Source organism: Plectrocnemia conspersa, unplaced genomic scaffold (genome assembly GCF_051122295.1).
Source record: "Plectrocnemia conspersa isolate PC_06_02 unplaced genomic scaffold, ASM5112229v1 ptg000001l, whole genome shotgun sequence".
Classification (NCBI taxonomy): domain Eukaryota; kingdom Metazoa; phylum Arthropoda; class Insecta; order Trichoptera; family Polycentropodidae; genus Plectrocnemia; species Plectrocnemia conspersa.
Window position 1 is genome coordinate 5,365,349 of NW_028277165.1, and position 26,209 is coordinate 5,391,557.

General features: G+C 31.8%; 2 protein-coding genes across 4 annotated transcripts in view; one reads left to right on the forward strand and one right to left on the reverse strand.

Moving 5' to 3' along the window:
• Window positions 1–1,393: 1,393 nt before the first annotated feature.
• On the forward strand, window positions 1,394–3,962 carry LOC148238545 (uncharacterized). Its single transcript, XM_088183833.1, has 3 exons — window positions 1,394–1,524; window positions 1,595–1,807; window positions 1,877–3,962. The coding sequence occupies exons 2-3, from the start codon at window positions 1,649–1,651 to the stop codon at window positions 3,821–3,823; spliced, it is 2,106 nt and encodes a 701-aa protein (XP_088039959.1). The 5' UTR covers window positions 1,394–1,524; window positions 1,595–1,648; the 3' UTR covers window positions 3,824–3,962.
• Window positions 3,963–9,461: 5,499 nt separating this feature from the next.
• Window positions 9,462–26,209, reverse strand: part of wdp (Leucine rich repeat protein windpipe) — a 43,029-nt gene continuing 26,281 nt past the window's right edge. For 2 of the 3 annotated variants that reach the window (XM_088183855.1, XM_088183848.1), the window contains exon 3: window positions 9,462–11,763. In XM_088183855.1, the coding sequence (XP_088039981.1) occupies window positions 9,744–11,744 (2,001 nt within the window). In that variant the 5' untranslated portion in view covers window positions 11,745–11,763 and the 3' untranslated portion in view covers window positions 9,462–9,743. Of the gene's footprint in view, window positions 11,764–24,587; window positions 24,924–26,209 lie in introns of those variants that run through there. The other variant, XM_088183864.1, reaches the window with a different exon arrangement.

Here is a 26,209-nt window from a genome sequence, read left to right on the forward strand (position 1 = left end):
CCCAGCTCCTGAGGAGGCGCAATAAACTTTTTTAGAGTCGCAAAATTTAAATAAATGTATTTGACATAAAATATATGGCTTTTATTCAACAATTGTCAAGTACCAGTTAAATATCAAAATAAAAGATATTATTAACATATGCAACGCAGCAGAGGCGAACAGGAAACAGCCCTTATAGCCGTCAGATGGAGTGCCAAGCGACGCAACGCAGATCGCATACTATCTTAGTCTCTTAGCGATTATCGGACAATCAACACGTGATGAGGATGACGTGTGACGTGTCCAAAGGATGACTTAGGACTTTCAATTTTCAATACAGATCCAAACATTAAATTAATCATCAGTTCTTTGCAAAAACATACCTCGCACTGAATTCATATAATTAAAGTATTATACATTAAAAATATATTTATCCCCACACGCATAAATAAATCATTGCTTCATAATATTATCTGTTTTAGTCCAACGTCCAAAAAGTCAGAAGCATAAGTGAAATTCCAACAAAGAAGTTCATTTCAATGTTCTATCCAATCGTGATCGTGTCCCTTATTCTTTCCGTCGCAATCAGTATGTCAGTGCTTTACAATTCTCCTCTTGCGCGAATCTTTCAACTTCTCAATGTGTGACCGTAATTGCAACAGTAATTACATCTTTTAACGCACATGCATAAAAACAAGTGCATTGTCAAGAATTGTTGTTTCTTCAATGGGGGCGACTGGCAAAGGACGAAAGCCTGAAGACATGGCCTGCTATGAGGCCTACAATAATGTCTCTATGAGCCGAGGAACGAGTTTGTGTCAGATCAATAATAAACGAGTGTGCGTTGTTTTCTCTGCATTGCTTGACGACCCGAGATCAACTGAACTCGTAGCTCGCAAATTTTGCTGTCCCTGGCGCCTGGCAAAAATAATGAAATATCACTATGCACGACTTAGCTCAATTTAATCTAAAAATTAATCATAATATTCATCTGCGAGATTAGGAAAATCTATAAAAACCGAATTATTATTATAAAATAATCACTAATTCTGATCTTCAAGTCACGATAGAAGTTTAAAAAAAACACTAATGTCCATATGAGATACGAATCCTAGGATTTTCGAGTATTTCATCGACTTCAATCAATCGTACTTAATAATTGAACACACATTTTATTGTCGGTTAGGTTACTTTTATTTGCAAAAGGTGGGGGAATTCCAAGAAGAATAGAATTTCACATATACATAAATATAGATCAAGTTTTTTCTAATCTATGTTATGACTAATTGTATATTATACTAACATGGCTCTATGATGAGATATTATTTAACTTTTAGTCGTAAGCAGGGCGTTGACCATATCACTTCCTATCTCTCCAATTGGTATAGATAAGAGATAAGAACCAACCTGTACACACAGTACACAAAAGTCTTTGGTCGATATTCGACTTTCAAACCATACTCCATTCATAATATGAGTAGTGACAATGAAAGCAGAAACCTTATAAAAGTGTATTTGATAACCTTCTAAAAGTGGCAGATATTGGTGAATTCACAATACCATTATGAGTGAAAATTATATTTTAATAGATAGCCAATAATTTGTTTGATTGTAGGTTATGTATTAAAATATGACTATTATAAAACCTACTTAGCAGAATATATACACGATGAAAGAATTTATTATCATTACAATTTGTATGTATTTTTGTACCGTGGACGGTACACCGTATTCTAATGATTGTGAGTATTACTATAACTTGCACGCTCTTCATTTGGATTGCGCTGGCAGAGGACTTAAAGAACTACCGAATGATTTGGATGATCAAGTAAGTTTCACCATTTTAATGGTTGTGTTAAACTTAGACTTACTTATATGTGATACTTTGTTTTTACAGATTGAAGGATTAGACTTGTCTAATAATTTATTTACAACTATACCAATACAAATAAAATCTTTATCATTGTTAACACGTTTGAATATGAGTCAAAATGAAGTAAACATAATAGGAATGGATGTGTTATCCAATCTTACGTTTTTGGAGGTCTTGGATTTGTCACAGAATAAGATATCATCACTAGCCGACATCAGTGCTAATATATTATTGGCTAACACAAAGAACATCAAGAAATTAATACTATCTAGAAACCCACTGAGCAAGTTTTCTAATCTAAATAACAATGAAATTTTAGTGAGTGAAAGTTTGGAAGTATTAGATATGTCAAAATGCAGTATCACCAGTATCGAAGGGAAAACGGTCGTTGGCCTGACAAATTTGAACACATTGATTCTGAAGTACAATCCATTGCGAAAAGTGCGGATCATTTCAAGAACACTTCAAAAACTAGACATAAGCCATTGCCAATTGAGTTCTTTCCATCCAGATTCCTTGAATTTTCTCCCCATATTGACACATTTACAAATGTCCCACAACAACCGATTAGATATATCGTCCAAATACAGCTATTTATCTTCAAACTCTTTAACTTTTGTAGACATTTCATTTTGTAACATGCCTCGTATTACTTTATCCAACTTACCCAATATTGAAACTTTAAACCTTAAAGGAAACATGATTAGAAGACTATCAGGTGGAGATTTTTTCAACAATTCTAAGCTATTCAACTTGGATATATCATCGAATGCTATAGAAATTATTCACCATGGCGCGTTCTTTGGCTTAAACTCTTTAAAATTTTTGAATCTGTCCATTAATGTGATTTCCAAAATACATATTGAAACGTTCACAAGCACTCCCAATATCACAACATTGATTCTATCTAGAAATTATATCACATCTATCCAAACCTTAAAATCTCTGTCACTGAACAACTTAGACGTAAGCATGAACGAAATACAGCAAATAGATCCTCAATCATTTTTTAATTTACCTTATCTTGTTAACATCAATCTCGGTAGAAACTTGATTGGTAATATCCCAGATGGATTAGAGTCAGATTCTCTACAACAACTCGACTTGAGCTTTAATAGAATCAGTGATATTAATAACTCCACATTCCAACTTTTACCTTCATTAATAGTCCTTTATTTATCAGGAAATAGATTTACAGTCACTTGGAAGGCTGAATATTTTGCAAGCAATACAAAACTATTGGAGCTGTTCATAGATGATAATACGTGGAGATGCGATTGCTTTGACGGCGATATGAAAGCATTCTTCAATTTTGCAACTGGAAATCCGTCAAAAGTATGGGATATTGATTCTCTCATGTGTCATACTCCAACAAACGTATCTGGCTTGAATTGGTTAAAGGCGTGTTCGTACATGTGGTATCCACAAACAGCAGGAACAACTTCCCCGGCTTTAAACTTCATGATCGCTATTCTTACAGCATTCTTCGTTTGTTTCTTGATTCTGTTTGTGGTAAAGCGGTCTTTACGTATTAAAATGGTTGCTGAAGAAGAAGAACGTCAGAGAAGAGCCGTTGAAGGGAGAGAAAGGCTTAGATTACTTCATGAGAGAAGCGAGCAGCAGGCGGCATTGAACGCACCGGATCCAAGAGATTTGGTATCTCCTCCTAGTTATGCGGAAGCTTTACTGATGCCACCTCTGCAAGGTTCATTTCATTCATTATCTGATATACCAAACGCTCAAAGGAAGAATAAAAGAAATAGAAGAAGAACCAAATCAAGTGGAGACTTGTTAGAAGAAAATGGTAATAACGCTGAGCAAGATAGAAGGAAAAGAAAACATAAGACCCGAAGAACTTCTGAAAGTGAAGAGGTTCGATCACAGTCTACAAGTAACATAGATAATACACAAACTGTAGAGACCAATGTTGTTGTGAATCACACCGTGGAATTCCATGAAAGTGACTTTTAATTTAATTTATTTAAGATCCTTCTTGAAGTTTTATACATAAAATATAATATATATAAATGTTTAATAAATTAATTAATTGCATAATTTTAGCATTATAAATAAATAAATATTAATCAAACACACAATGTACAACAAGCTTTTGTACTGCACCTTGTTCGCATTATGTTCCCCGTTATTTATTATATATTTAAAACTTGATCACAGGTGACGTTTTTTGCTCATTATTTTCATTGTAGATATTTTGGATACCTTGCTCTTAATATTGAGAGAGGCATTCATCTCTCAATTCACTTTTTGTTGCATATTTGACAATTTCCTTTGTGACTAGAGATAATTAAATCAATGAGATTATAGGAATAACAGATTCTTACCTTTGAATGTATGAGTCAGGATTGTTGATTCCATCATATATGTATGTATGTACATGCTTTTAAAACAATTTTTTGTGGCTTTTAATTCTTCAGCAGCATAATAGGGCTACCAACCTTGCAAGTAAGTTTGTGATTCATGATATTAAGAACCCAACTGAATAATTGGTCTATTATCTTGTCAATTGGATAAAATGCTGTATCATATTTTGAATCAATAAATTTAAGTTTTTGCAGCCGTACTAAATTTATAATTGAAATTACGTTCCAAAGAATGAAGATTATGTTTGTTTTGAAACAGTTTCTGAATCGAATTGTGATTTAGGTAACTACTTAAGTAACTACTTACATAATATACTTTTAAAATAGTTTTGTTGTCATTTCTAATGTCCTGATAAAGTCCATATCCTTGTATTCCATTCATGTCATTAGAATGAGATAAAATTTTTGAGAATCATAGTGTAGGGGCCGATGTAGTTGGCCACTCTGGTGCTACATATTACACTAGGAAGACTGGCAAGGTGGCAATAGAAGACACTAATTTGTTTTGGCGATGCGATCAGAGAAGGATTACCTGTCTACACTAGCCAACTGGCTCGGTAACATTCATACTTTTATAACTATATAACCGTACAATAGATCTTATGCAGCGACTAACCTGCATCTTGCCATAAACCAAAGGATAAAATATTAGATTCAGCAAAATAGTATTGATATTTACACATATAAATTATTCAATATGTCAACTTTTTTCATATTTAACGCTGACTATACATAGTCTTCTTTGATGAACCCTTCTTTCCTCACCTTTTACTCGTTAATACCAACAATCACAGCTCAACTGGATTACTTTATCATTCTTCTCTGACACCTTGTGATAAAACTATAACATTTTTCATTCTTTGACGTACCTAATAACTAATTGTTCAATATTATTACTTTACCTCTGCAATATATGTCTGAACTGGAGAATTGTCTTTATGCATATCATCAACGGCTTTTCGTAGCTACCCATCTATTAAAGACATTAGTTCCCTTTTTCTCTTAGAGATACCGTGTATCTTTCTCCAACACTACATTTTAAATTCATCCATCCTTGTGTTATATTTTTGTTTTAACTAATAAGTCTCTTCCTCCATCATATTGCTACTAAGATTCAGTAGCAATTCTTTGTATTATTTGACCATTTTAGTTGCTTTAATAGTACTTCCTAGTTATATTTGGAGTATCTAGTCATTTGATGTACAAAATCTCCAATCTATACGATACCATATTTTTAACACCTCCTTGTCATAAATACGTTCACACTATTTACAAGATGTAAATAGCGTTGACTTAATTTACTACACTTTTAATGTTTTCATTTGAGTCATCTTCGTTTAAAATTAGTTATTGTTGAGACACATAGCGAGAAAAATAAATTTGTTTTTGTATGTATCATATATACGTTGAATGTATATGTTTAATTTTATTTTATTTGCAGTTACTCTTTAGAACCCTGCTTAAAACATAGGCTCATTTACAACTTCCTACCACCTTCTTTCGTTAAAAATATGTATTTATATCGAAGACCTCTTGGAAATTTTTGATCATTCTGGGATCCTGCGAGAGCTAAAAAATATAGTTTATCTGGGAACTTTTTGATTGCTTAGGGATGTTGGAAGGAGCTAAAAAAATGTCTTCTAAGACATTTTTAAACGAACAGAGTGACTACTTTTTGGCATCCATTGCAAGAACCTGACTCTAACAAATAATGTAGTACTACATTATTTGTTAGTCTCAGTAGTGCTTCTCCCGAGCGTTTGTATCTGTTGCATAGCTTTTGCTCAGCATTAGCGTTGCACGCTCCTGCATTTCTATGCTTCATCCTTAAACATCACTTTCGTGATACCTCAGTTCCAGTTTAAGCTCCCGGTCCCTAAGGGCCGTTAGCCTGCTGGGTTGAAATACAGTGCTTTGCTCGTCATTGATAGTCCAAAGGACGCTACCTCGGTTGGGTGTTCACAGAGTTTGCTTCCTCTTAAGAGACTGGGGACTGGGGACAAAAGAGGTCCCTCACTCTCCCACACTGGTGATGGCGAACTCCAGCGTGTGGTCGACTGGCGCCGATTTATTTTTATTATTATTTTTTAAATTAAATTAAGACCATCGTGGCCTAACAGGTTACCCCAATGCGCCACGATGGTCGAAAACAAATTTTAAATTTATAAAACATAAAAAAAAACGTATATATACATAAATATAACAATACTTAAACATAACAAAAAATTATAAAATATTAAAATTAAATGATATAAACTGGATCAGATCCTCGTAGCTAACATTAAATAAATCAATATGTAATGCCAGCGTATTAAGGAGCCGAATGGCCACAGCTATAGGCGAGTCGGCAAGTGCGGATGTCCTAGCCCTAACGGCCATCAGAAGAGGTCTCGATCGTGATTCTCTAAAATGTTCCGGAACCCAAAACTGGAATTCCTCGAGAATAGCTGGATTGTCGACAGCACCTTTTAGTAATTTGAAAAAATGCTTAGCGACATACAGCTTTCTGCGAGAACTCAGCGAATCATATCCCAACGCTCCTAAAATAAAGGCGCTGGGATATAAGTACGGGTAATAACCAAATGTCCTTTTGTAAAAGTATCTTAAATACCTTTTTTGAATTTTTTCCAATAAAAGGGAATATTTGGCTATTCGGGGATTCCAAATTATAGATCCCGATTCAAGAATGCTACGAACTAAGGAGTCATAGAGGATGCGAATAACTGACGGATCGTCAAAGTGAAAGGCATTCCTCATAACAAAGCCGAGCATCTCGGAAGATTTATCACAGACGTCGTGTATGTGTAGAGAGAACCTCCATTTGCTCTCGAAAGTGATTCCGAGATCTTTAGATCTTTAAATGAAAAATAAATTGTCAAGGTGACGATGCTGCTTGTGTCCATACAAACATCCGACACCGTGTTAAATATAATCAAATGGCGTAATTGGCACCCCGAGCGACCGCCCCTCGGACTGACCCTGAAATATCTGGATTAGTATCTCATACTATCCTTAGTATTTCAATTTGTATTATAACTGGGTGTTTTAAATAGCGATTATTACATTCTTATAATTCTGATTGATTATCACAGATTAGGTTTTCCTGGATTTTCCTATTTTCATGGATGAATAGTTCAATAATTAAATTATAGTGACATAAATTGATTGTAAGCTGTAGTAATAGCTTATAATAAATAACTTATTCACAGACTGATTTCAGTCTGGTGTCTTACTACTAACTTAGTAGTTGTCGATTATGTTTATCCTACATTGGGTCCGCCATGTTACAATGGAAGATTTACAATAAATAAATTAACTATTATATTGATATAAACGTCACCCATTTCTAAATTTGCTCATTTGCTTTCTATGACCATGAGAAAAATATAATCACCTCAGTCTGCCTTGACCGAATTTTACATATATTGAAGAGAAAGCATTATAGTATGAAATATGAACATTATAAATATCTATCAGGAGTTTGACTCCATTACGAATAGTAGCAATACTGTACTCTTTTTGAATGATTGCCGTCTGATTTATGTATGTAAATATGACAAAAATGGCTCCCTCAAACTAATCACATATTTGCGATCATTTTATCTCATATCCTAATGTAGTAAGCGTAAAATATATTTATTGAAATATAATGAAACTAAAGTAAACATTTTAAAATATAATTTATTACATTGTAATATGTTAATTACAATTTACCATATTTAAATTCCTTTTTGTCATAATCACATGTAATATTTACATAAATATGTATAATATATACTTGAACACAAGCTATTAGATAAATCATGCAGTACAACTATTTATATATGTTGTAAGTATAGGAAAGTAAACATTTACATGCTTATTCGTGTATAAAAAAAATATATTTCAATAATGGTTTTAATAAAATATAGTTAACAGATATAGTTCATTTAATTTTTTATATTTATTTATAAAAAATAATAGCAAAATACAAATATATTTTTAATTTTTGTTGATTGAAAGAAAACTAATTGAGATTATAGTTAAGTGTTCTTTTTTTATAATTTTTATTAACAGTTAAAAGGATTTAACAAAAATCAAACATATGTACAACAATGGAATACATATCATATCACTCCAGCCAAAATCAAAAATGATTCAAGAAAAAAAATATGGAAATTTTAATACGACTTCCTTACATACATTACATTATTACATATCACAATTTCAACAACGCTTATAAGGAACTTTCATTTAAACATTTTTCCTCTCTCGAATTGGAAGTTTATTTATTTCAATTTGTTCTCACATTACGAAAAAAATATTATACAATGGACTAAAGATAATACATTGAATTCACTTATATATAAGTACTGAAATAATTTATTAAAAATATTATATTACATCATTTCGTATATATAATATATAGTGTACTGGTATATATAAGGCGCCAGGAATGCTTAAATCTCGCTTACAGCTATTTGAAGCAAGATTATAGATTACGCAATAATTAAGAAAACGTTCAAGCGATCTCTTATTTTTATGGCATCTTGTAAATATTCAATTAGTAAGACTTTTATTTACATTTTTAAAAGATTAGTTTGTATATTAATAAAAAAAGTTCTTGGAAGTTTAGTAAATAAAATACAATTTGGCACTGTTACTATTATTTTTTTAAGGCACAGTTTAATATTACAATTAATATTCTACAGCACCTTGACAAATTTCATTGGGTTATTTATATTATACAAATTGTATATATTTATATAAAATAACTATGTATTTTATATGTATGAATAAATATAATACAAAAAAACAGCTATTGAATTAATTATGTTATATAAATGCACATACGTTTACAATATTCGCATTGGATGGAATTGTATAAAATTAAGACATTGAAAATAGAGATGTGGGGATCACGTCAAATGGTTAATAAACTCAGTGAGTCGAAATCGATCATCTCTATCTCTGAATTTGTGACAATTCAATTGATTCGACTCAGCATAAACGATTGCAATATGAGATTGTCAACCATGCAATGCGTTCCCCAGGGAGAGATGCAAACAAGTTTATATATACTGTAAACAATCTTAAAATTTACACAATAAATTACAATCTGAAAAAAACTATTACGTAACTTTATACAAATAATATTCTCTTTAAATTACAATAGTTAAAATAAGCGATTTATAAAACTAAGGCACTCATAATGCCATTGACTCTTAACACTTTGGCAGAAATTTTACCTCGACAACATATATATAAAACACAGTTTTATATTGTCGTTCAATGTATATACGTATACACTACACTTTAATCGATAAAGCCACTTAAATAGTAATGATATAAATAGTCCATGCGAAAAATCACGATTTCACTCATACAACATTAGTCTTTGCCTTTAAAATTGTTGATTGACAGCCAGTTATAGAATATTACTCCTATTAAATTTTATATAAATATATCAACAATTAATACAACCGATGAAATTCCAAAAACAATAAACCTTCCCAAAAGTCAATATATGATCAACCGACGGTTTGTTTTGTGGCTGGAGTGATGATTATGTCACCAGCGTTCGATCTACTCCTGGTAACGAGCACTGGAGTGTGTGGCTTCGGCGTTTCTGTCAAGACTATTCTCACTATGCCTGAATCCAAAGACGGCAAATAAGTCGGATGCGGATCCGGCTCGTGATATCCATTCGAATCAATATGAGGGATATCGTCTTCGTCTTTCAATGGCGTAATTGTAATCACCGGAGTATCCTCTATCGGCTTTTTTCCATTCTTCGATTCTGGCACATTACCATTACCATTTTCATTCGTTGTGTTATTATTCGGAGGCTTAAAAGTACTGGTTTTATTATCACCGTTCTCCGGCTTCTTGGAATCATGAGTCGGCACCAGTTCATAATTTCCATTCAATTTTTTTATAGCATCGTCGTTACTAATCACAGGTTTGCCCAATAGTGATTTGTTCATATCGACCATTTCCTTACCGGCTTTTTCGATGTCCGTCCGTTGCTGCCTGATGGAACTGCGTTCTTTCTTCTTCCGTAAATGACTTTTAATCACAGTGATACCGATCAATCCGACTAACAAACCAAATATTAATCCAATACAAATATAAGTTCCAGTACTCGTTTTCGGGGTTGGCTTTGCTTCTTCAGAATATCCTTCCAACACGTTATCCATAGAATTTGAATCCTCTGTTTTAACAACATTAGTATTATCATCAACCGGTAGCTCAGGATTAACACTTGTAGGAATAGCATTCAACGACGGTATTACCGACTTAACTTCCGGTTTATTCCAATCCAGATCTCCTTGGAACAGCGTGGGCATTTTAGGATATATATTCGGATCCTTTGTTGATTGATCGTAGTCAATCGGTGGCAAAATTGGAATCGTAAACGGCTCTGTACTAGTTGATACAAGATCCAAGCCTTCAGAGCCGCTCGATTCGAATTCATCTTCATCGTTATTTTCTAATGGATCCGATGTAGAACTAGAAATACTTCTAAACGGTAAGAAACTATCGTCGCCGGAACCTTCGACTTGCGTATCGTTTGAATTGAATCTTTCATCAACAACAAGCTTTTCGTTTATCGATTTTTCTTCATCACCTGAACCTTCAATTTGTACATCAATATTGATCGATTTTTCTGTACTGTTCTCGAATAAATCTTGCAAATTGTCAATATGAATATCAGAATCTACAACGGTCGATTTTTCAGTGACGATCCCGAAGAATTCCTTCTCATCGTCAGCATCATCTTTTTTATCAAAATCCAATACGATACCAGTATTTAGATCATTGAGCGCTGGCAAGTCGGTATCTGTTGGCTGATCGCCCATCATCATATCTTCTAATAAAATCTTATTCTTATCAGATTTGTGCGTGTTGCAAGTGTCCAAGATTTGATTCCATTTCTTGCCGTTTGAAGCACATAAAACGTGATCGATTACGACTCCGTGACCTTGTAAACTTTGAAGTTTCTTAACGTTATCACAAGAGCAACTGAATGGATTACCTTCCAATTGAAGATGTTCTAAATCACGGAGCTTGCTAAGATGTAATGGTAGATCTTTCAATTTATTGTTCCGCAAGTCTAATGAACTCACACTAGTCGGTATCACTTCAGCTCTGAACTTTTCAATGTCGTTATTTGCTAAATTGAGATGCACTAACTTCTTAGAGTTAATTAAAAATCTATTGATTGATGTTAAACTATTGTGCGATAGATCCAATGTGACTATTTCAGTGAATCGATCGAGCTCGTTGTTAAGCTTAGATATGTTGCTATACGATAAATCTAAGATATTGATGTTGTGGTGTTTGTTCCTCAGCGAATACTTGTATAAATCTGACAAGCTGTAGCATGTTGCTTTGTGAAGTCCTTCTGCAGTCGTTTGACATCGGCATTCGTTAGGACATGAAGTAGATAGCTCAGGTGATTTTGTCGTCATTCCATTGGCGTACGTCACAGCCAATAGTATAAACAAATATGCACGAATCAGCTTCATGTTGTTTATTTAGTATTATCTGAAATGAGAATAAGAATATATTAATAAAAAATAAAACAAATTAATTTACTTTAAAATAATAAAAAACCTGAATAAATAATTTATTATAGGTTTGAAATTTAGCTAAGTTTACTAATTAATGGTTTGAAACTTAACTAAATTTATTATTTATTATTTTGCTTACAGATGTACATTTTAAACAGACCATAGTTTTATATCGTAATTAATTGCACAAAAAAATATTTTATTCTCATAAGACGAATTTTATCATGACTTTTTTTTTAGCTTCCGTTGCAATTCATCCATTTTGAACAAAAATGTCTGAGATGGCCTTTTTATTTTTAGTGTCCTCCTTCGATATTTTCAAAATTGGTCACCTTAGATAAAGCCTTACAGCAACTGATTACTTGAGCTGTTGTAAGCCCTTGGGTCAAATTCAATAGAAATATACAGTTGTTAACCGTCAACATGTTTTCCCATCATACTGTACAAACCATAAATAAATAGCTGTTAAAAATAAGAAAAGTATAGAAATGCTGCAAGAAAAATAATCTTGAGTAAGAAAAAACGACTGTCAGTAGGTTCAAAATGAGGTAGATGGACTACGTATAGAATAAGGGCGTTCACTAAAGGAGCAACGCCAAAGAATTTATTTGAAAGTTGTCAGTTTTGCTTTCTTCTATTGACTTTGACATGTAATATTATAGTTTATAGGATATAATAATGACCTTTGTTTAATGATCACACAGATTTTTCCTAGTAATGATAATAACATCAATGTGTCAAACTTGATTAAATAAATAATGGGTAATTGGTGACAGATCTGTTAATCAGTGTAAATGATCAATAAATGGAATAGATTTTAATTTAACATTTTCAAGTCAATAACGTTCAACCTTTATTGGTCAAAATGTATATTAGAAAAAATACAATTTGCGAACTTTGTACAGTAGCAGCAAAATTGCTTTCAAGCAGGATAGTAATCTTGCAATATATTTGCCGTTTAGCTGATATTATTAATACACAATAGATAAGAGCGTACTTGAAGCACATACACACCTATTTCTGTTCCCATTTCTTACATCTAAATCTCATAATTAGAGAACTTATTTGACCCGCAGCGTCCGCAATCACGAGTACGATAGCCTTTTGTATGTTAAACACATACATAACGTCTTAGTAATTTAAACATTTATTTTACCAGAAATATAGCTTCGAATATGGTTGTATGTTTCATAGATAAAAGTTTAGTATCTGCTGATAAAAGCGATACTAATAACGTGAGCAAACAAAAGACACTTATCATATGATAAGGAAAAAGTGTAACGACCAACTAGCATAGGAAATGTGTGGAGCCGAGGATGTCCGTCATGAGTTTGATTTATGAAGTTCAGTAGAAGGAAGTCAACAATCCTGGCAGTGATCGGTTTGACCTTTCCTTCAATCTGCCGGCACCTGGATATACTGATCATTGCAGCATCCAGCTTCCTGCAAAGTTATCGTGCTCAACTTTGACAATGAATCGTTAAGTGCTGGTGATTATTTGTTAACAATTACAACGTACAATGTTTTTGAAATATTTTTATGATTCAAAGAAAACACAACTTAATTCAATTAGATATGAATCATAGGTTTGTTATCTATAAAAATAAGTATAGAAGTCAATAGTAATAGCACTTTTAACTGATAAACTATGATACATAGTAAATATTATATTAATTTAATACTTAGTTATGGTATTTATATTTTATTAGTATTTTTTTATTCATAGCACAGAACAAGAAAAAAAGATTTTATAACGGGTAAGAATAAGGAACGTGATCGCGATTCTTTAGGGCACCCTAAACCGCGCAACTAAGATTCGCTAAGCACTGGCGGATTGTTGACACCACCCCTTAGCAACTTTTGATCATTATATTAGATTAAAATCAATAGATAACTATCCTACACAAGAATGCGATGGCTCTAACGCAATCTGTTTTTACCCGTTGAAGTCCTTTCTCCACACGTATTGGACATATGTTTTTTATTGGCAGCTGGACATTTTTTCTTAAGTTATTAAAAATCATATATCAAAATTATTAAAAAAAAAATAAAATAAATGAGAAAACTAAATAAATATTCCATTAATTATATAAATATATCTATAAAATATAATAAATCAATAAAATAATTTTTATAAATATTCTTTTTTTAATCAAATATGATTAATACGTACATTTCTTGAAATAATATCGATTAAATTTCATTCAAATATAAAAAACAAATTTAAATAAAAAAATATATTTAGTAAAATACAAATATTGTTAATTCTGGCAAAATAGAATTTATTTCATATAATATAAAAAAATATATAATAATATAGAATAAATATTTATTTTTGTATTTAATGATTTTTAAATTATTTAATTAAATATATTATTTAAAAATGATTTCGACTTGAGGCGACACTTATTATTAAATCTTTGGACTACGAAGGGTTAACCCTTTGTAGTCCAAAGTAAAATGTGAACGTATTGTTTTTTATTAACGCATAGAAGGTATTTCAAAAAATATAAAATCAAAGGAAACCATTTTTTCTGGGAATACAAAAATTGTTTAAACTTAGTATTTTTATTGAGTGTCATTCGTATCGAATTGTGACTGGATGTCATAAAACGATCGCCTGTCAAATTTCAATGGTAGATATACAACGTAATATGTAAACTTAACAGTTACGCTAGGTTAGATATATTGACATGTAGGATCGAATGATAAAAGTCCTCAACCGTATATATCCACACGAAATTAGCATTTATAGAGCATTGTTAGAGTGAAGAATGAGAAACAAGGTAGCTGAAATTACACGTTACGTTGTCCAAGGGTGCGGTTCGGAGTCGCGAGCAAACTAGAGAATTTGCATACAGAACCTTTGGTCTTAGGTCATCGGCGAGGCAAAGTCTTAGAATGCGTAATTGAAGGTCACCATAGCAGAAATATATGGGGCAGTGCTGTTACGGACACCGAAATAGCCGTAATGTGCACCATCCGGCCACCACCATGTTGTCGGCCAATTGCATCAATTGTCAGTGACACGGACCATTGGGGATACGGCACCAATGGGAGGACCATCGGATGTATCGCAACACAAGGATATGTCCGACTAGTGCTAAAATTCTTAAAAATATATTCTAGCACTACCGACGCATCGAGTGCTTCACATAAACCTCTAATTACTGTTGTGATACATACATTTATATTACTAGAAAACAGGTCTAAAACGGCTTCGTTTATTGCATTTTAAAAGTAAAATTAATTCCAAAATCAGGTAAGTCGATCATAAAATAATTACCTATGCTCATAAGTACTTATGTATCGAATCAAGTAAGGAAAATCACATTAACGGTTCGGAAAGACCAGTGTGGAACATGGTAACAACGTGGAAGGGTTGTAGGTAGACGTCAAAATACCGATAATATATTATATTTCAAACGCACGATAAAATGCAAATATCATTATTTGTACATATATGGAATGAGGTACAGAGACAACATTAGCAATTCCTTAGCTTAATTGGCCACGGTGGCAGCAGTAGAGTGCCGGACTTGAATTATCAAATAAAATTTTGCTTTGTCAGCAAAATCAAACAACATTATTAAAAATTACATCATACAAAGTTAATGAAAACATGTACTTTTACCGTTTGTATGCATACGCAAGACGTGTACGGTGAGATATATTCCCTTTCGCTCGCTTGCGTGTTAAGTGACGAGAGTGAGGAGAAGAAGTGGGCGTGCGGAACGCATGTAACGCACGCCCTTATCTCTCGTTCACTCTCGTCACTTAACACGCGAACGAACGAAAGGAAATGTATCTCACCGTACGCGCTGGTATACACACTGTAATGCTGTGGACTAATTATAATTGTAATTATTTAATATTTTCCTATATTTATCTAATGAAATCGCAACGCATGAGCGTGTTCCTAGGCAAACAACTAGAGCTAGAGAGCAAATAAATGTAGTATTGACTGAAACTATCGATATACTTTTAGATATATATTACAGTGTATGAATTTTGTTTGTATTCTTCATAATACCTGAAAGAGCTGGGTTCAAATCCCATATAAACTATCTATCGTATCTAAGAAAACGAAACTGCGATTATTATATATTTATAGTTCCGACGGATCATCACAGCTTTTCTTTGATTTTGATCTCACGAATATCATGATGAATAAATGAAAAATAAAATCAAGCTAGGTCTTGCTTAGTGACATATATTGATTAAAAGCTGTACTAATAATTTATAATCAATAAAATATATGTCACTGGTTTACAGATTTTTTTGATTCTGTCGTCTCACTATTGTATCGTATTGGGCTAACGCTTGACAAGTTGCAACGGAGGACTTACAAAAAATAAAAATAAATGTTAAAAAAAAACCATGAGTTTTGCCAATTTTTTTTGTGGCAAAAATATAAAAAAATACATTTTAATAAAAAAAACTAATTCTATCATTAAGCATTAAGCTACTAATAGCTGACAAATTAAATATTAATACATTGTAATTGCCGAAATTACTAGTATTTTTAAACGTATATTGTGCAGCTGTGGACTTTTCACAATGGCTAATATTGAATTTTTATGTCGTTTAAATCAATACAAATAACGGTAATTTTAAGTCTGTCTAGAGTAATTTATTATGGTAATATTTATCTTAATTGTTGATTTTTCCGTAGTAAATTAAACCTTAATAGTATTGATTATTTTTGTATCATATAATTATATTTGTATGAACCTGTATTTATAATACAAGCTGTATATTTTGATTCTTCGTAACTTTACGAATATATTAAAATATTTTATCGTATTCAAATAGTTGAAAATAATTATTAAGTGTGAATAATACTGGCGAATGCGCTGACTTTGCCGCAATCTGTTTTTATACAACGCAAACATACATAACCTTTTAGGTTTCTATAGCCATTATATATTATAGTATTGCGTCGAAATTATCACAAAGCATAAACAAAAGCGCAACTATGGTAAATTAACAATAGTAATTAGACAATTAATAAATTAATTAATTAAAAATTGAAAATTAATAAAATTTAAATAGTTCTTCTCCTTTATGTATTTAAACTAACCTTTTGGTTAATAATTGTTAAGAGATTGCTACTCACATATTTACTTTAGAATTTATTATAATATTAAATGGAGTAATATATTATTATAGTCAATAAATAATAACCATAAAATTGTTTCAACCTTCATTTTATAAGTAAGAATTTACTTCTTCCTATCTGTGTTCTGAATTTCAGCTCCGAGCAGAATATCATTCTATATATATAATTACAGAAAATAGATCAAGAAGTTGAGGCAAAAACACATGCTTTGCATATGATGCAACAATCTTGCATCTTAACTATCGGAGTCGATTTTACGGCCGGACTGTCGGATGCGTTCCATAGATTAAAATCACACAGAGTGAATGTATGACCTATTTTTGATGCAAAGACAATTTTGATTGTATCTTTATCGCAAAAAACTCGAGTGAAAGACGATACTCCGGAAAAAAATGCTCGACTTGGAAAAGAAATGTGTGTCACTACCAAGGTCGTCGATGGCTTAGCTGCATTATCATAAAAATAATATGGCAGCTCGAACTGGATACTGGCCAAGAGACGTGTGACATCTGTCATTGAGACTGACGCAAGTATATTATCAACGGGAGGTTTTCAATGTTTATAAACGATGAGAACGCCAGCAATTAAGGAAGAAAAATCAGCTGATGGAAACTACACTATTTTGACGTTTGAGATCAAACGTCTAGGTTGACAACTTTATCTTGTGAGTAGCTTAAAAATAAAGGCTAAGTATCACACTATAAATAAATTTATATTCATTGATAAACTTTTTTTAAATCATCAACCAACACGTGTTTCTGATGCTTTATTAGATTCATAGGCGACACCTTTTAAAAATAGAAAAGAGAACTGCGTCAAAAATAGAAACGGGGAAAATAGCTTAAATGTTTTCTTTTAAAGCAGTTTATACACTGGTAATGCTTTTATAATGGTGAGTATTTAATATAAGGAGCTTCTAAATACCTTTTTGACTTATAGACACTCATGTGGCGCATTTAAACATAGCCCCTGTGTAATTTATAAGTGTTAAAGTTACATTATACTAGTAATTTATATTTTGTTATTTTTCCACAAGGATAAAATCAGTTGTTTTGATGCAAAACCTTGTAACTAAAAATATTTTTTAATATAACAAATTAAGTAAAATATATTTTTTACCTGTTTTTTTATTTTTTACATATTGAAAAGTATTTTTTTTTATTATTTATTTTATTTATACATGTTTACTTAAATGATCAGCTGATTTCATCATTCCATAAAGTCATTTTTTATACATATACCATCGCTTTAATATTTTTGCTATGAAAAAATACTCACAAATCATATTATTTTTAATTTATTAGACTATATAATAATTACAATTTTTTAAGTAGAAAAATGTAATGCCTGCACTACACTCTCTGGAAATTGTCCGAACCGAAGTTACAACTGAAGTCGACCGAGACCTACGACTTCGAGTAAGCGACCACACTGTCGCAAATTTCATATGCCGTCCGTGAATGATGTTCGGACGGCGGCTTTAGCCGGCATATTTGCGCGCGATAGAAAAATGTGCAAAAAAAACGCAATTTTTAAATTGTCATATTATTAAAATTACGCTACTGATAATTATAAAAGTTAGTGTGGGCACTCACCAATACAATATCAGTTATAACTTTTCGGTCGTAAATATTCAATTTACGCAAAATCTTTGTCGGCTTTTGAAAAATGCCATAAGGCATAAAAATGATACTTCAGAATACGTACATCACATCTATGACTATCCTAGAATTTGTAGCCATCGATTCTAATTAAGAATTCGTTATGGTGTGACATTTATATTAACCGATCTAGGAAAATACATAAGGATATTCGAAACGATTTTTTTTACCAAAATCAAGTACCACTATTTATTTTTTAATTATTTAATTTTATATGAAAAAAATATAATAACGATATATGTTAGAAGAATATACTATCAAAAATATAATCAATCATTTTTGGTGCCTTAAAATATTCAAAGATGTCAGTAAGAGTCTATTGAAATCCCCGATAAGCATGTGGTATTATAACTTGACCACGTGACCACGATGCAGCGCTCGACATGCGTGTTAACCATAGGACGCCTACGCGCATACTGAAATTGAACCGAGCTACTCGTTCTATCCCAGTTTGCGAAAAACCATATCATCACGCGAACGAGCGAAAGGGAAAGTATCTCACCGCACGAGCCTTATATATGTACATATATATTTTAATGAAATATAGACCAATAGATTTATGATAACAAACATAATAATTCTGTAAAAAATATAAGTATTTTTAAACGATTTTTAACTGAAATCTTTAGTAGTAAATATTATATTCTATGTATGATATTATATTCAATCATAAATGTTTTTTTGAGTTCAAAATTATCAAAAATAAAAACCGTATCTTACGTGGAACTAATGCCAAAGTTGAAATAAGCATGTAAGTTTAAAAAAATGTCCCTATTATCTGGATATTAATGTCTATCACCCTTAACTGTCGTGTCTAACTTTGAACCACTCAAAGAGGCGATGGCAAGAAAAACTTTGAACAGGTGGTACATCAGTTAACTGCGCATTCCACCAAAATACTTTTTTTAAATATGTTAGGTTTTTATTTGACTTTGCTTCGTATATTACACTACCTAGATCAATAGAATCTAATCAACTGTTTGATCACCCGCTGGTAGGTCGTTTATGAAAATACTCAATTACGTCACAATCGCCTATTTTAATTATTTTTTTAATTAAATCTTGGGACACAAAATATGCAACCATGCGAAATGATTCATAACCATGAGTGTTTGTGCAACGTGCTAAGAAGACTGACATTTTTTGCTAATGTATGCATACTCATGATAGCAATGCGTGCAAAGCTCATCAAGTGGATCGGACACTTGAGCACAAAAGATAGCTGCATATGAAATATGGGAAGTAAATGCTTTACAATCATGATGGATTATATGCAGATAGGTCATTGATTATCTCCAAGATTCTTGACCTTGCTACTAATTAGTAGGCAGGGTACAGTACTCTCCGTGCTTCCATCAATCAAGGCAAGACTTCGTGACGAGCGCAATCTAATCATTCAATTTGACATAGGTTTAATTGGGATAAAGAATGAATATGATTTTTTCAAATCAATGCAACGCTCAAGTCCTTGAATCTATAATGTGATAAATTAAGGACCGTGACTTTCAGCCGTGAGAATTATTAACAAGCTGCTTCTGTTCAGTTAGTATCTTCAGAAGCGATCGCTCAGTCAAGTACCTCTGGCGCTGGGAAATTGAAACAGATGAAAAATGATGGTCCAGTCGTATCTAATTAGTTTATCCGATGGAACGCGACGTGTGAACCATACAGTGAAGGAAATCTGGAGGCGTTCTTCTGAGATCGTCCAGAATCCTAAGCACCTGATTACTGTCATTCCGGATCAGCGTTTCGGTTGTCAGCTCGCTAAATATTAATCATCCAATTCGGCATGGTACGATGCATCCTGTGCTCTAAAAATTTAACAGATTTTAGCGATGACCAAATGCAACTGAGAAATGCTTTCAAACGTATACTAAGAAGGGCGACATACAATTAAAAAATATTAATCTAAGCTCCGTAGCATGATAAGAAATATAATTTAAAAGTAAATTAATATAAATCATTAAATTATAAGTGAAACGTCTATATCGTGCATTTGTAAAATGCTTCCAAACCTTCCAAGCTAACAATAGAGATAAGCATAAATACTAAAATTAATTTAATATTAATTATGCATTTTTTAAATAAAATATATTTTTACGACCAGCAGAAATACTTCCAAACGGATACTAACAAAGGCGAAAGGTCGTGGAGGATGGAGATTAATACCAAGATTATATGATTAAGGGATAAGATGCGGATCCGGTCATGATCACTGACAATCAGGAAAGCAGGAAAAACCTCATTATAAAAATGACCCATTACAGAATTGGCATCTCGGTTTGAAACAAATTAAAGTATTAAAGATAATACATATATTCGAGAGCGATTCTAGCTGTTACTTGTATGACTCGTTTGATGTAAATAGAACAACAATAATTATTTAATGAGATGATTAGTATTGTTGTTGGTAAAGGTTCAAGGTTCGGCCTCGACAATATTATTTTATATATTACAAATTAAAAAAAATAATCGCAAATAAGATACATCTTTATTTAAAGGGATTTAATCAGTTTTTATTTAAATATTTTTTATTGACTTATAATATCTTTAAAATACCTTTATATATATTTGTGACCACTAGGGATTTCTCGTCGCGCTTGCTCCATTTTTCGGCACTTATTCAGTGCGTAAATCGATAGCTTAATCTTTTTGTAACCGTTTCATAAATAACACTTTTTATAATTGTCAATGGATTTTATGGGTCTCTAACATGTGTGCTATAGCCAGGACAAACGGCCGATGGCACAAGATATGTGCCATGTTACTGTCCGGTGGAACAATCTATTTATTATTTTTTTATTATAATACAAATATCCTAAATATTTTTAACTAATAACATATTAAAATTGATTTTTAAAATATTTTTTTAATTATTCATAAAGCAAGTTGCCGTTATCTAGCGACACTTAATCGCGCGGCCTGTATAGTGTTAAAACACCAACATAAACGCAGTCAATAAATAAAACTTTTTTTGTTTTGTGAGATTATGAATTAACGACAAAACCATTATAAGTACACGCGACAAACACAACGTTGCTGAAAAACAAGACCTGGTAAGCTCTTCTACTAAAATGTAGGTGTACCAACAGACTTAACAATCGCATCTATATTTATCAGCCTTAAATGTTTACAATTAGAAATTTCTATCTTTAGCATTAATTATCTATATTGATTAAATATCTACAAATTTATGGACACAAATCATGAAGAAATCGATTAAAAATAGTACATTTTTTATGCCTGCACTACATTCTCTGGAAGGTTGGCCAATGACGGAGAATTTAGTGGGTTACTTCGGTCGAGTTCGGTTCTGCCCGCTCTAAAATCTCTCAGAAGTTGTCCAAGGTTCGACTTGGCCAGCTTCGAGCGCTTCCGAATATTGTCGGCAAAAGGACCGGAGTCAAAGGGACCGAAGTCGGAGCTGCTCTTTCGGGCGCGAACGGTGAGATACTTCCCCTTTCGCTCTCTCGCGTGCTAAGTGACGAGAGTGAGAGAGGTAATGATATGGTGTTTCGCAAACTGAGATAGAACGAGTAACTCGGTTGAATTTTAGTATGCGCGTATGCGTCCTATGGTTAGCACGCATGTCGAGTGCTGCATCGTGGTCACGTGGTCAAGTTATAATACCACATGCTTATCGGGGACTTCAACAGACTCTTATTGACATCTTTGAATATTTTAGGGCACCAAAAAGGATTAATTATATTTTTGTTAGTATATTCTTCTAACAAATATCGTTATTATATTATTTTTTATATAAAATTAAATAATTAAAAAATAATGGTACTTGATTTTGTTTATGACAAATTCTAGGATAGTCACAGATGTGGTGTTCGTATTCTGAAGTATCATATGGCATTTTTCAAAAGCCGACAAAGATTTTGCGTAAATTGAATATTTACGACCGAAAAGTTTTAACTAATATTGTATTGGTGAGTGCCCAAACAAACTTTTATAATTATCAGTAGCGTAATTTTAATAATGTGACAATTTAAAAATTGCGATTATTTGGCACATTTTTCGATCGTGTGCAAATATGTCGGTTGTACGTGACAGAAGCCGCCGTCCGGACGGTATATGAAATTTGCGACAGTGTGGTCGCTTACTCGAAGTCGTAGGTCTCGACCGACTTCAGTTGTAACTTCGGTTCGGACAACGTCCAGAGAGTGTAGTGTATTGCAGGCCTTACATATTGCCATTTTAATGTTTTTTGAGGACACGAAAATCCCGTAGTTTTATTTATATTGCCATAGGCCATATTTCATTATCCTGACTGATTCTCAATATTGTTTGAAAAAAAATTAATAATTCGTCACTACATTTAAAAAAAATTAGAGAAAAAATTATCTAAGTCAAAAAGTATCTGAATGTATTTTTTTAATGTCATTTATACGGGATTTAGCATTTTTGAGAACACAAATATTGCTGTAGTTATAAATGTATCGCCTTAAAAATAGACCTTGTAAAAATACTTCAGTTAAATTAGTTATTCAAACTGATCCGTCATATTGTTTCAAAATAACGGCTGTTCAAAAATTAAATAATTCGTTGGTAGGTATTCAAAAAATAATAACTGCAAAAAAATCTTAGAGAAAAAAAATTAAAAATTCAAAAATTTTTAATAATAAAAAATGTAAATGCCATACCGGATATTTTGACATTTATATTGGATATAACGGTTTTTGAGGACAAAAAATGCCGTAGTTTTATTGAGATCAGCAATTTTTTAATCAACATTGATCTTGTGAATATCTAGGGTAAATTCGTGAACGCGAAAAAATAATAAAAAAATTAAAACAATAACCAAAAATAAAATTAAAATTATAAAAAATAAAAAACATTCTTCATTCGAGTCCATATCAAAAATTTTGTAAACAGAAATCTAGCTAAATCTTAGTCTTTTTCGGACAGAATTTTAGTTATTCAATGTTTAATTCTCTTTTGCATTGAAACATCTTAAAAATCACATATAAATTGATTCACACGATCTACAGAACTTTATGTATTATATCTTCTCATTATTATACGAGTGACTGCACCATGCTTTTAATCAAAAAAATCTGCAACATGTTTTATTTTTACTCAGAAAACAATGCAAAGTATAATATATTGATCTGTGATATCTACCTTCGAATTAATTATATATAGTTAATTAATGCCTGTTTCATCATAGCCTCCTAAAATTATAAAAATATCCAAACAAATATCATTTTCTATTGCGCGATTGACTCTTACTTTGACCTAGAATATTTATATGACACAGTATCATATTCCATTTTATTAACCAACACTATTATTTAAAATGTCTGCGTTTCTTCACTATCGACACTAAAATAGGGAATTTTTAAATATCAACACAATAGTACATCAAAGCATGTCACTGTTTTTCACGGTAAATAAAGTCAAAAACATAATTTTATTGACCCAACCTAAGAGCGATATTGCATATAGTTACAAACGAAAACAAAAATACGACACACCGGCACAGGATCAATCCACATAATAAATTAGTCCTCGCAGATTTGATCAATGTAAAAATAAAATAAAATTTATGAGATCGTTCAGAAGACTTGTATCTATAATTTGCGAAATATACACAGGAGAAATACATAATTTCTAAGGTAAGTACTTTCAAAGTAAATGGACTTTTATGTACATACGTTATTTAAAGTTATGTTAAATACATATTTAAAAAACTTTAAATACAAATTTGTTTTAAATGGCGATTGTAAAAATACTTTAACGAGCTATTGCGATACTGATGGTGACCCGTATTTCCAAGCAATTATTTATGACGTGTTTATAATAATATAAAACAAATTTAATCTTAAAACATATTTCTCACAGCAACTTGGAAAGGTAGTTTGCGATTATTTTCAGTGTGCCATTTATGCACACGAGTGTTACTGACCCTAAATCACAGATAACAATTGCATGTCTTATGCAAAAAACTTTCGCAACATTGTAAACAATGACGGTTAACATAAATTAGTATAATCGAAAGACACTAACCACTCGTCGATAAGCGATTTTTAGAAGTTGACGTCGTCGGTTAACTGACACACAAACACTTTCCACCTTTTCATAATAACCGAACAAATTAACCGCGATTCGTTTTCGTTCGTATCGATCGATATAATATATAATAAAAATTGGATAGCTTCCAATCCGCGCCTGAAATTCGATCAAACACAATTAATTTTAATTACATATAAAAAATACTTCCGCGTTCAACTGCGTGCCAATATTTAACCACATGTTTTAAAATATATTTTAATTTAAACTTTATTTTTATTTCAACTATCTTTACCGAGTTCAACCGTTCCGGGCAAAAGCCGAATCGGCAATGAACGCGAATCACCACACAAACACACGTTGATTCGTTAGAGCGAATTATGTTACAGTGCCATCGTACACATCGTTGAGTCTGGCTTATATGATTACAATTAAGGATAAATCTGGTGAGTTCCAAAATTTAAGGAAAGTTTACGATAAATTTCCGGCAACAAAATTACATATAACTGACGCACGTGGATTAGCAACGGTTGTAAACAATAACAGCGCCTTTAACTAATTTCCTAATTGATTTTAACACTAATTGACGTTTTTCCGATTCAAGCATGAAATTAAATTTCTGTGACACGTAACTTTGAAGAAAAAATTACAATGCCATAACGTATTAAGTGTCACAAATCATTTTTTCTAATGCATTATGTGAGTAGAAAGATCTAAAATGATTTATTGCGACATATATTTACGTTGAAATAGGATTAGTGATCCTTTAAAAATATTTTTGGGGTGATTTACACACCCCAATTGATAATTTCATAGAAGAACAAAAAAATGTTCTTATTTTATTTTATTTATAATACTATTGCGGATATATAAATGTTAAAATACATTTAATTCATATATTTTTTAAATCAAGTTTTTCTAATAACATGTTATTTATTATAACAAGTTTATAAGAAATAACCTTATTAAAAATTGTAGGAATTTCGCTTCAATATTATGGCTTATAACGTGTTTCATGGCTACTTTTAAGTGCCCGAATTTTATTTATTATTAAATACATCTGTTGAATTTATATTGTAATAATATTACAAAAATGTAAATATCTCATTTTAAATTATGTACATACATATATATTCAATTACCGTTATTCATATATAATATAATCATAACTGATTAATTATTTGGCTACTTTTAATTTTGTTATACAGTTTTATTACTAAGTACTGAATCGTAAGAAAAATTAAAAAAAACTGAGAAATGATCAAAAATAGTGATGAAATTTCATCACTATTAATTTAAAGATTTTTAAAATTTGTGAACAATTTTCATGCCTGCACTACACTCTCTGAAAGTTGTCCGAACCGAAGTTACAACTAAAGTCGGTCGAGTACTACGACTACGCAAATTTCATATGCCGTCCGGACGGCGGCTTCTGTCACATACAGCTGGCATATGTGCGCGTGATCAAAAAATGTGCCAAATAATCGCAATTTTTAAATTTTCATTTTATTAAAATTACGCTACTAATAATTATAAAAGTTTGTGTGGACACTCACCAATACAATATCAGTGATAAGTTTTCGGTCGTAAATATTCAATTTACGCAAAATCTTTGTCGG